The 12,154-nt window shown below is 33.4% G+C and overlaps 1 protein-coding gene across 1 annotated transcript; it reads right to left on the minus strand.

Moving 5' to 3' along the window:
* Positions 1-1,075: 1,075 nt before the first annotated feature.
* On the minus strand, positions 1,076-3,742 carry LOC111448047 (transcription elongation factor 1 homolog). Its single transcript, XM_023087497.1, has 5 exons — positions 3,652-3,742; positions 3,088-3,216; positions 2,863-2,933; positions 1,564-1,585; positions 1,076-1,480 (listed from the first exon to the last, which is right to left on the minus strand). The coding sequence occupies exons 2-5, from the start codon at positions 3,198-3,200 to the stop codon at positions 1,420-1,422; spliced, it is 267 nt and encodes an 88-aa protein (XP_022943265.1). The 5' UTR covers positions 3,201-3,216; positions 3,652-3,742; the 3' UTR covers positions 1,076-1,419.
* Positions 3,743-12,154: the final 8,412 nt, after the last annotated feature.

Here is a 12,154-nt window from a genome sequence, read left to right on the forward strand (position 1 = left end):
TTTTTTTTTTTTTTTTTTTTTTTTTTTTTTAAATAAATTTTTCATGACCGTATTTAGACTAAACATTTAATAAATTATTTTGAATCTTCATAACATTATTAAAAAAAGATTAACCATAAAGTTAAAAAAAAAAATTAATCAATATGAGGATTGCCCATATCTTTTGCTTTGTAAAAACATCAGTAATTAATTAATTAATTTTTCGAGCGAAAAAAACATTCTTATTTCTTATTTCTATTTTCATCTTTTAAAATTCTTCCATGTTCCGAAGATTAAAATTTACGAGGATCGAGTTTCTACATGTATGTGTATAGTATATATATATATATATATATATATATATATATATATATATATATATATATATATATATATGTGTGTGTGTGTATAAATATGTGCTATTTGCGTGGTAAAAAAAAACAACGAAATAAAAAAGATAAAATAATCTTCCTCACAATATCCATATTATAACTTGTAATGTCGTCTAAGTCATTGCCGAAGGAGACTAGAAAAAGAATATAAACAAAAACAAGGAAAAAGTTTTCATAACTGTGTGATCCTACATAATTTAATTAGAGAATTGCCGATAAAAATTAGAAAAAAAACGAAGATTCCACATAGTACTTTTGATTGAAAAATCAATCTAATTTATTTCGTACCTTTCACTCAATGAAAAAATGGGTTAGAATCTACCGGATCAAACCTATGAGACTTAAAGTAATGATCGAAGGAAACAAAAACAAAAATAATAAGTAAATAAAACCGACGTAGAAGAGCCCAGATCCCAAACGACGCAGGTAAATGTATGTATTATGTACGCCTGTAAATGTATGCATGTGGGGGTGGAGGAGAGTTGGAAACCGAAAATATAATCTCATTTCCAAGCCCTGTTTAGCTAATGGGAGAGAAATCTCTCCTCCCGGCTAACAATACCACAGTACATCTCATCGCCTTCGTTTATAAAAGGGACTTAACATCCTTTCAAGCAATTCAGTGTAGAAGAATTAAAAATGTCTAAAGAACTTTCAAAGAGTCTATGCTGAAAGCACAACCATTGACACAAAGCAAAACAAAGTAGAACAACACCCTTCAATATTTCATTAACAAAATGAGGTTTCAGGATCCCACGAAAATTCGCAGTGACATTTACTATTTGTGTCCACAAGACTCGTGACTCAAAATAAGGAAACGAAGTTACAGGTGCTTAAAATTCAAGATTAAGTCAACATGCAAGACATCACAACATATTACCGTACACACACTTGTCTATCACAACATACTACTGTACATACACGCTACGAGAGTAGGAGTGTTGTCATACCTACCAATAAGATCCCCTCCTCTTAATTTAGATTCATCAAAGGAACTTCGAACTAGCCAGCTTCTTTTCATACAGAAAACGTCCCAATTGATCCCCCCCTAAGCACCATCGTCTTCAGGGTTGTTGACCCGCTCACATTCATCGATCCATTCGCTATATCTGATCAAAAGAACATCATGTCAACCGAAGCACTATAGAACATTAATATTGACAAAAACCAACGGCATTTAGTTTTTACTTACATGTCTATTGGCTCGCTTAAGGCTGAAAAATAAGAGAGAAGAAATATTAGTGCAGCTTAATTATCCCAAGACAGACTAATGACAACAATCTGTAAGCCCCGTATTAGACATGGGTTAAACTAAATCATAGATAATGACCTAGACTTAGAGGCATTGCATTTATTAGGAGTGTAAATGGTCCCGGTTGGGTTGAGTGCTTTTTTTGACCCAACCCAGAAGTTCGGTTGGTTGGATTGATAACCCAACCCAACCAAAAAAATTTCACAACCCAACTTCTATTTTCTGGTTGGGTTGTCCGTTAACTTTTAAAAAAAAAAATTAAATTTTATTTATTTATCAGCCATTCATAATTATTCATAGAATCTGCATTGCATTTATTAGGGGTGTAAATGGTCCAGTTGGGTTGAGGGCTTTTTTTGACCCAACCCAAAAGTTCTTGGTTGGATTGATAACCCAACCCAACTAAAAAATTTTCACAACCCAATTTCTATTCTCTGGTTGGGTTGTCAGTTTGTTAACTTTTCTTTTTTTTTTTTAAATAAATTTTATTTATTTATCCACCCTTCTTAATTATTCAAATAATCTTAAATAAAAAATATTAAAAATAGTAAAGTAATAAAAAAATAAATTAAAAATAGTAAAGTAATAAAATAAATTAAAAATAATAAAGTAATAAAAAAATAAATTTGACCAACCTGCGCGCATAGAGTAATTCTAGTACGCCACTCTGCCAAACCCGCAAATATGCTTGATTTCTTAGCGTATGTATTATATAAGTTTTGTTTGGTTTAGGTCAACCCAAGATTTTTGTCCTACGAACCCGAAACTAAAACCGATTCGGGTTCAGGAAAAATAACCCAACCCAACCCAACCCAACCAGAAATACTAATCCAACCCAACCCAATCCAACCCAACCAGACATGCTAATCCAACCCAATCCAACCCAACCCAACCCAACCAGACATACTAATCCAACCCAACCCAAACCAATCAGAAATACTAATCCAACCCCTAGCATTTATAAACTTCCCTACCACAGGAACGAAAATATAGTCGTGAATGGAAGGGACAACTGCAAAAGAAATCTTCCATAATCCATCTATTTTGTGACAGATAAAATGGGGTTCATTAGAATACTCCCATGAGCCTAGGTAGAGTTCAGACCAAACTCAAACTATTCAAACATAAAGAATCCTAAAATGCTTCAATCGCATCATAATATAAAGCATAAATTGAAACATACAAAACAGATGGGAAAAGGCAAGAACACTCGTAGAATTAGAGGCTTGAAGAGAATACCTGTAATGGATGTGCTAAAGCCTTCTTGGCAAATTCCACAGGAGGCTTCCCCAATCAAGTTCTTCATATCACTAAAACCACACAAACACCCTCATCACAATACAAAACAAATGAGGCACATAAACAGAGAGACTAATCCATGAGACAAGCTAATGATAATACATATCATAACCAGCTTTTTCATTGTGCCTCGAGATACTAAAAATGAACCAAATGCAAACATACATGCGACACTCCACACTGGTGCCATGATTGCAGAAGGGGCAGCTAAAAACAGTATCAAGCTTGTCCATTCTCTTCTTAGGTGGGGGCTTCGCTCTCGACTTCCTTTTCCCCATTTCTTATGGCGTGAGGCTGTCCACATCCATAAACAACATCACTACTAATCAGTCTTCAAAACGAGGATGCAATGAAACTTAAAAGGTTATAAACACTAAATCATCGAACATATCAATCATTCAATAAGCCACTAATTCTCGTACATCAGAACTCAAGTTCACCGTCCATCCTTATAATCCCAAAACATTCGTGTTCAACTCATGAACGACCAAAATAAAACCAGTATAAAAGATGCAAGTTCCATTACTCAAAAAAATCAGTTCATCGACTACGGAAAGAATCAAAAGCAAACAATAACTAAAAGCTCAGGAAAATCCCATTCTTGTCACAGATAGAATAGAGCCCTAGGTGACAGGAAGTAAGAATAGAGCACATAATCTGCAAATTGAAAGCATAGTAAAAACCCTAGAACTATGAACCCTAAGAGAAGAGAGACCAAAGTCGTCGTACCTGATTGCTGATCGAATTGGGATGGATTATCTTTCGCAGTTGTAGTCGTCTCGCGGGTCAAATTGAAGAATAAGGATTGAAATTGAAGAAACCTTTTATTTATAGATTAAAAGTCCTTGCGTTATTTTACGAAAATACCCCCAACTAAATTCTATAACTACCGAAAAAATTAATAATGCCATATATGCCGCCAGCCATGCAGGCTAGTACGTGTATCCATCCCTAGGATGGGGTATGGAGGACAGTTTTGTACTTTCACACAGGAGAATTTTAAAAAAATTATTAATACCATTAAAAAATATATTAACTTCAAAACAAAAATTTTATAAAAACTTTAAAAAAAAATGTCACTACCATTAGTACATAAACCAAATTATTTTTAATTTTTTTTATAAAAATTTTAAATTATGGGTAAATAAATATTTACTAAATTTGAAAGTATTTTTTAAATATAATTCGAATTTTTTTTTATAAAAAAAAAGTGTCCAAAATTAATAGTAAATTTATTTTTTCAAATTTAAAAATATTATTGAAATTTTGTATTTAAGTGTATGCGAGAAACTAGACAGCAAAAAAGATAGTAAAAATCTCGGCTCTTCCGTTCCCTTTCGTGCTTCAATTTATCATCCTGATTTTGATTCTTAACAGCGCCTGCCAGCTACTTCTTATCTTGATTATTCTTCTGAATTTGAGCTTTAGGGTTCTTTCCCATCGGTAATTTAATGAATTTTGTTGATCTTCAATGTTTGATTGGGCCCCGGCCCCTTTTTGGGTGCGATTGTGGTGATGAAACTCAGTTTTTTGTTCGAGTTTTTTCAGGATTCACTGATATTTGTCCTGCTCTTTCATCGGCTGTAATCGTCTTTGATGTATTGACGCGTTTGATCGCTCAATTTGATAATGACTTCAAGGTACCTGATTTTGGTTTCAGAGTCCTTTTCTTTATCTCTGTTTAGATTTTCTTGCGAATTGGTTTTTTCTTGTTGGATTGGTGTGAGCCGTTGAGGATTAGTGGAGAAATTCGTGAATATTTTCGATCTAGATTTTAAGAATGGACTGGTTTTTATTTGAGTCTCACTTAAGGTGTATCTGCTATGATGCTTTGAATCTTTTGTGGTTTTGATTGCTTAGAAATTCTCGTATGTGGTGGTTTATATTCTCTTGGATGGTAGAATTTTGGAATGAATGACGATGTGCAACGTTTTCTTTATGAAAAGGCAGGTTAATAGAAGAGAAATCTCAGATTTACTGAACAAAATACCTGGACCCTAGTAAAGTTCTGCCTTAGATTTCTTGTTTTGGATCATGATCCCTTATTGATCGCAGTGAATCCGGCCTCATATCCTAGTTAGCGGCGCATTCATCATAGTTAGAAGCTCCAACTCCATATCAAGGTCACGGTCGATATCAACACTATCATAAATATCGTCACTATCATCAATAAGAAAACCCTTAGGGTTGTTATCCGGGAACTTGTTCAGAAATACTATAATGAAAGGAAGATAGAAGTTTGTCGCTAGGTATTTGACCAAATAGGATCGTGCTTATAGGATCATAGAATACATGGCTGTGCAGGGAACGTCTATGCTATTATATTCTCTGCAGGATTTTGAATGGTTGTCTAAGTTAATGCTTATGCTTAGTTGGTTAGCTTAGAATTTAAAATCAAAGATTAACTCTGGTGTTTCTTAAGTAGCTGGTGGTTACTTGGTATCAGTAGACGTGGGTACCCATACGTCGACATCAGATGAGTACATCTTTCAATTATGGCTTCTTAATCCGATGTCTAATTCAGGCTCTGAGGGGTGTTTAGTAAGAGGAGATGTTTATTTCTTCAAATGGTTTCTGTTTCAAATAAACATAGACAACTGATAGCAATGGTATTAGGTTGGTTATGGATGTTATTAGAGTGTTTGGGTTATTGGCTCGAGGAGTTCGTTAGTAGGAGTCGATTTGGGCGAAGAGAAAGCTCGACAATTGCTTTGATGGTTTTGGCTGAGTGTGTATACTCAAAAGAGGGGAGGATCCAAACTCCAAGTACCTCAAATACTTGGATTATATTGTAGCTCTTCTATCTATTTTATTTCAATATTGTTCTAGTTGACTGGGTTCTATGAACATCAAAGCTACCTACTCCTTGTCAGTTTATAGTTTTCTCTCTACCATCTATGTGAAATCCCACGTCCGTTAGGGAGGAGAACGAAGCATTCTTTATAAGGGTGTGGAAACTTTTCCCTATCAGATGCGTTTTAAAAACCTTGAGAGGAAGTCCGAAAGGGAAAGCCCAAAGAGGGACAATATCTACTAGCGAGCTATTACAAATGGCATCAGAGCCAGACACTGGACGATGTGTCAGCGAGCAGGTAGAGCCCCGAAGGGGGGTGGACACAAGGCGGTGTGCCAGCAAGGATGCTAGGCCCCGAAAGGGGGTGGATTGGGGGCCCCACATCGATTGGAGAAGGGCGTGATTGCCAGCGAAGGCGCTGGGCACCGTATTGGGGTGGATTGTGAGATCCCACATCGGTTGGGGAGGAGAACGAAACATTCTTTATAAGAGTGTGGAAACCTCTTCCTAGCAAACGCGTTTTAAAAACCTTGAGGAGAAACTCGAAAGGGAAAGTCCAAAGAGAACAATATATGCTAGCGTTGGGCTTGAGCCGTTATAATCTTGTTCTCTACTTTTTCCACTGATAAGAAAGTTAGTACATTATCCTCTTAATTTGTCCTTAGTACATCGTCTTCTTAATTTGTCCTTGTTATTTTCATCTGTCTAAATTGCTGTCCGTAAGTTCATTTTCGTTTTGTTTTCTGGTTCGCCGGACTTTCTTTATTTTATAAAACGTTCTTTTCGGTTTAGCCTTTATATTTGATCTCTACATTCCCATTACAAATGATACAAGTATTTGCCCAGTTATATCTGTCGAATTCTACTGATTTTTGGTACATTTTCCATCGTACATTGAAACATAGTTCGTCTTCTGAATTCTTCCTCGGTTTCTATTTTGTCTGGTTTCTTTCCTTACAATGGCTAGCAGTTGGAGAAGAACGGTTGGGAATGTCAGGTCCTTCATCGGCAACTCCATGGGCGGTCTCAGAGGCGGTACCAATCTTGCTTCCTGGGTAGTCGCTGGAACACTTGCCTACTTCCTCTGGGTCAAGCCCTCCCAAGACCTCAAACGCGAACAGCAAGAAAGAGCTGCTCTTGCAGCCACGGATCCTTATCGATACATCGAGAAGAGGAAACCTATTCCTGATCCCCAGGAGACTGGTTTGATATATGGCAACAAGAATAAACCTAAAAAATCAGAGGAGTAATCATCTATGGAGAGTGAAAACTTTGGAGAAATGTAACGGATTGCCCTTTATACACGGAAGGGGGTCGGTAATGTCGTTAGAAGCTAGAGCCTGGAACGACATGATTCTCTCATCACACTATGGATGTGAAGATTAAAAGGTGATAGATAGGGAATGTGTGTAGTTCAGTAAAGAGTTGTAGCCAAATCATTTGAAATGTTTTAGTGTAATAACCTTGAGAGCTGAAATTTGCAGAAGTTCTGTACTTCATGTTTTGCTCTGATTATCTCAATGGGACTATCTGCCTGCCTGCTTGCTTGTATGTTTGTAGTGGAGGTGGAGGCCTCAAATTTCATGTGGCACTTAAAAGCAATAAACTAGTTATCAAGTCTTCTAAACAAGTGCATGCATATCGAAAATCTAATTAGATACCAAATTGAACCCCACTCAATTGTCATTTTTGGACTTTTCTTCTAGACTTCTTTTCAAGGTTTTAAAACTTGTCCACGGGCAGAGGTTTTCACACCCTTATCAAGAATGTTTCATTCTTCTTTCCAACTAATGTGGGATCTCACAATCCACCTCCCTTCGAGGATCAGGGTCTTTGCTGGCACAGTGTCTGACTCTGATACTATTTGTAACCGTCCAAGCTTGGGATCTCATAATTTACTCTTTTGGGGTTCAGGGTTTTTGTTGGCATAGTGTTTGGCTCTGATACTATTTGTAACAGTCCAAACTCGATCTCATAATTTACCCTTTTGGAGATTATGGTCTTTGCTGGCACAGTGTCTGGCTCTGATACTATTCGTAACCGTCCAAGCTCGGGATCTCATAATTTACCCTTTTGGGGATCAGGGTCTTTGTTGTCACAGTGTTTGGCTCTGATACTATTTGTAACAGTTCAAGCTCGAGATCTCATAATTTACCCTTTTGGGGATCAGAGTCTTTGTTGACATAGTGTCTGGCTCTGATACTATTTGTAACAGTTCAGGATCTCATAATTTACCCTTTTGGGGGCGAGCGTCCTCGCTAGCACACCGCATGGTGTCTAACTCATAGGGACGAGGTTATCCTAATCTCTTCCCAATCTTTATAACAAAAATGATGCCTTGTCTTAGTGTAACGTTTGGGGGCAAAAACTTTGACAAGAATCTGTGGGCAATTTCCTCCCCCAAGAAAATATTGTGGGCTATCCTCCCACCTCTCTCTCTCTCTCTCTCTATTTAAAAAGAGAGAGAAAATTTATGGAAAACAAACTTGGTTGATATTATTGTTCTTTAAAATTCTCATGAAACGTGTTATTCATGTAATTCTAATGTTAATTAATACATGACGTAAAAGGTAATGGCTGATTAACCTACCTTATAAAGGTAATGTATTTATTTAATGCTCTTCATTTTTAAACTATTTTTTATTAATCCTTAAATTCATAAATAATTATTAATATATATTATATCTTTTCAAATTAGAGCTTCAAATCTCCGACTTATCTAGAATCTTTTTTACCGAATAATGCTTTTCTCACAAGTTCTTTTAAAAGGAGGCATGGTATATAATATAACAGTTATATTTAAACAATAATAGATAAATTTAATATATATATATATATATATATATATATATATATATATAAAACCTCCCAACAAAGGCAATGCCAGCTCATTACCTATCAATGGAGGTATCACCTTCCGTCTTCCCTCTTTCCAAGCAAAGGTGTTGAAGATTCCTTTGTTTATATACACACATACGTACGTGTGTATGTATATGTGTATATATGTATATATATATATATATTTGTTCATAATAATTTTAAAAGTTTTAATCATATTTAATCGTATTTATCTTTCAATTAACGACACTAAACAAAATTCTAGCATATTAAAGAATTTGTGGTTATGGTCATGGTCATTTACGATTTAATGACCCTAAACCCTAAGTTTGTTTATGATTTAATGAATACGGTATCAGTTACTTGTCAATTGTCCTTTCTACCCTCGCACTTATTAAACTAAAAAATTATCAACAATAAAAATTTAAAATTCAAATATCGTGAATAATCGAATCATCAATCTTTAAAATTATTCATAATATTTACCTAATTTGTAAGGAGTTGACCATGGCTAAAAAAGTCTACTGGTTGACTATTGAGTTGAATGTCAAAGTAAGACAAAACAATTGTTTGGTTCAAAATGGTTTAATAAATTCATTTTTCATTGTTTTTAATTTTAAAAACTAGTTGTAGTTTTTTAAATAAATAAAAAATGATATATTTATTTGTGTTTTTTATGCAGCAATTAGAGATATATTTAAATCAAAATTTGATTAAAAAAAATCAATAATTAACTTAAAAATCACTAAATAAAACATATAAAAATTGTAAATTATAAACTTACCTAATTTAATTATTGTAATAATCGAGTTCTTATTTAATTTTATAAAAATTTAATCTCTATCCTAAAACTTCATAAAAAAAAATAATAATAATAATATTAAATTAAATTACCGTCAATTTTAATTCTTATATTTTCAATAAATTTAAAAATATTATTTAGTCATTTTCATTTGTTTTATCAAATCACTTGCTCATTTATGATTATTAAATAATTTGTAGTTATAAATTGACTTATATAGTTATATTTTATATTTCAAGCTCAAATATTATAATTATTATCATCAAAGCCATTTATTTTCATTTGACAAATAATTAAATTATAATTATTTTAGAAACAAAATCAAATTACATTCTAAGGATTAATATCAAATTTATTCATTTTTAGAATACTTTTATTTATTCACTTTGCAACATTAAAAAAATTAAAAATCATTTTTTTAAATATAATAATTTATTTGTCTTGAAAAGGAAATTAAATTATCACATCAACAAGTAAAGATGGGCCCACAAAGGAGCAAAAACCACTGCCTTACCTATAATTTTTTATGGATCCCAAACTTTACACTCAAAGAATATGCCTTTACATTTTAATTTTTCCATAATATTATTATTATTATTATTATACCATATTAATCATTTATTTCTTGCCATATTTTATGGATAAAAATAAAAATAAAAATAAAATAAAACAAAAAAAAAATTATGAATAATTTGTTTATATTTATTTTTCGAACCACTGAAATTGTATTTAATAGGTTATTAAAAATTTAACTTTTATTTTTAATAGATTCGTTTTTTTTTATCATATATATATATATATATTTGTTTATTTATTTATTTTGAGGCCACGTGGGAAAATATTTATAATTAGAATACTAATTAATCACTAGGGTTTGGTCAACAATGATTAAACCCAAATTAAAATTTTAATTCATAACATTTTTGGGGGTTGGTTGGACATTGGGTTATCTTTAGCTAGCTCACACTTTTTGCCCAATTCCACGTGTCATGGTTTGGTTGGCACCTAATTAATACCTAATTTATTCCCATTCCAACCTTCAAAAATATATTCAACTTAATAGTTTTAATTAAATAATTTATAAACTCAATAATTAAATATATATATATATATATATATATATACATATGTATACATGTATATATGTATATATGTACATTTATGATTTATGAACGTTCACGTAATAGTAGACATCAAAACCTAACCCAAAGGCATTTCAACAACAATGAAATGAAAGTAACTGAGCGTTGGTCAAAGAGGAAGGTGTGTGGGAGAGAGGATCGTGAGAGAGACCGACCATTAACTAAAAAGAGGAGAATGATGACATGCAATTGGAAAATAGTACGAGAGGGGATTTTGTAGCAATGTCTGAGTCGGGCAATGATGACGTGCTTTAGCGGCATGAGAGAAAGATTGCGTCGGTATGGTCATGAGCGAGAACACCGACAACGCATGATTGGAAAGTAAATATGAGAGAGAGAGAGGCGGGCGACCGAGCTTGAGGGCAAATCAAGAGGGAGAACAAAGAAATGTATAGGGAGATGACGATCGTGAAGACCGGCGAGCAACCAATTAAACCAATTCAAAGAATTTCATCAATCCAATCCAATTAAAGCCAACTCAACCCAAATCAACAGACGTACAATCCTAACCCTAATCAATACTGCTACTCATTTTAAACGAACAAATCCTAACTGTAATCAATACTGCTACTCGTTTCAAACGAACAACCCTAACCCTAATCAATACTGCTACTCGTTTTAAACGAACAACTCTAACCGTAATCAATACTGCTACTCATATCAAACGAACGACTCTAACCGTAATCAATACTGCTACTCATTTCAAACGAACGACTCTAACCGTAATCAATACTGCTACTCATTTCAAATGAATGACTCTAACCGTAATCAATACTGCTACTCATTTCAAACGAACGACTCTAACCGTAATCAATACTGCTACTCATTTCAAACGAACGACTCTAACCGTAATCAATACTGCTACTCATTTCAAACGAACGACTCTAACCGTAATCAATACTGCTACTCATTTCAAACGAACGACTCTAACCGTAATCAATACTGCTACTCATTTCAAACGAACGACTCTAACCGTAATCAATACTGCTACTCATTTCAAACGAACAACCCTAATTGTAATCAATACTGCTAAAACAACCCTAACCGTAATCAATACTGCTACTCATTTCAAATGAACAGCACTAACCCTAATCAATACTGCTACTCGTTTCAAACAAACAACCCTAACCGTAATCAATACTGCTACTCATTTCAAACGAACAATACTAACCCTAATCAATACTGCTACTCGTTTCAAACGAACAACCCTAACCGTAATCAATACTGCTACACATTTCAAACGAACAACCCTAACCGTAATCAATACTGCTACTCGTTTCAAACGAACAACCCTAACCCTAATCAATACTGCTACTCATTTCAATTTTTCTCACCGTCAATTCACCGTACTCAAAAAGGTAAAATTTGATTTCCTCGATTCTATTATTATTTAATAAACAAAATAATTCAATTAAATTGAAAATCTAAATCTCTATGATTTAAAAATTTTAAATTTATTTCTATAATTTGGTAAAATCTTGTAAATATTTTATTAAATTATAGAAAGTAATTCTAAATTTTAAAATTAAAAAAAAAACTTTTTTCTTTTAAGTTAATTTGTTTTAAAAGGCAAGAAATAGAAAACTACGGACGCAGCAATTTAACGGTTAAAGAAAAAGAAAAAAAAAAAAAAAAAAAAAAAAAAAAAAAAAAAAA

The sequence above is a fragment of the Cucurbita moschata genome, unplaced genomic scaffold (assembly GCF_002738365.1).
Source record: "Cucurbita moschata cultivar Rifu unplaced genomic scaffold, Cmos_1.0 Cmo_Scf00009, whole genome shotgun sequence".
Taxonomy (NCBI): Eukaryota; Viridiplantae; Streptophyta; class Magnoliopsida; order Cucurbitales; family Cucurbitaceae; genus Cucurbita; species Cucurbita moschata.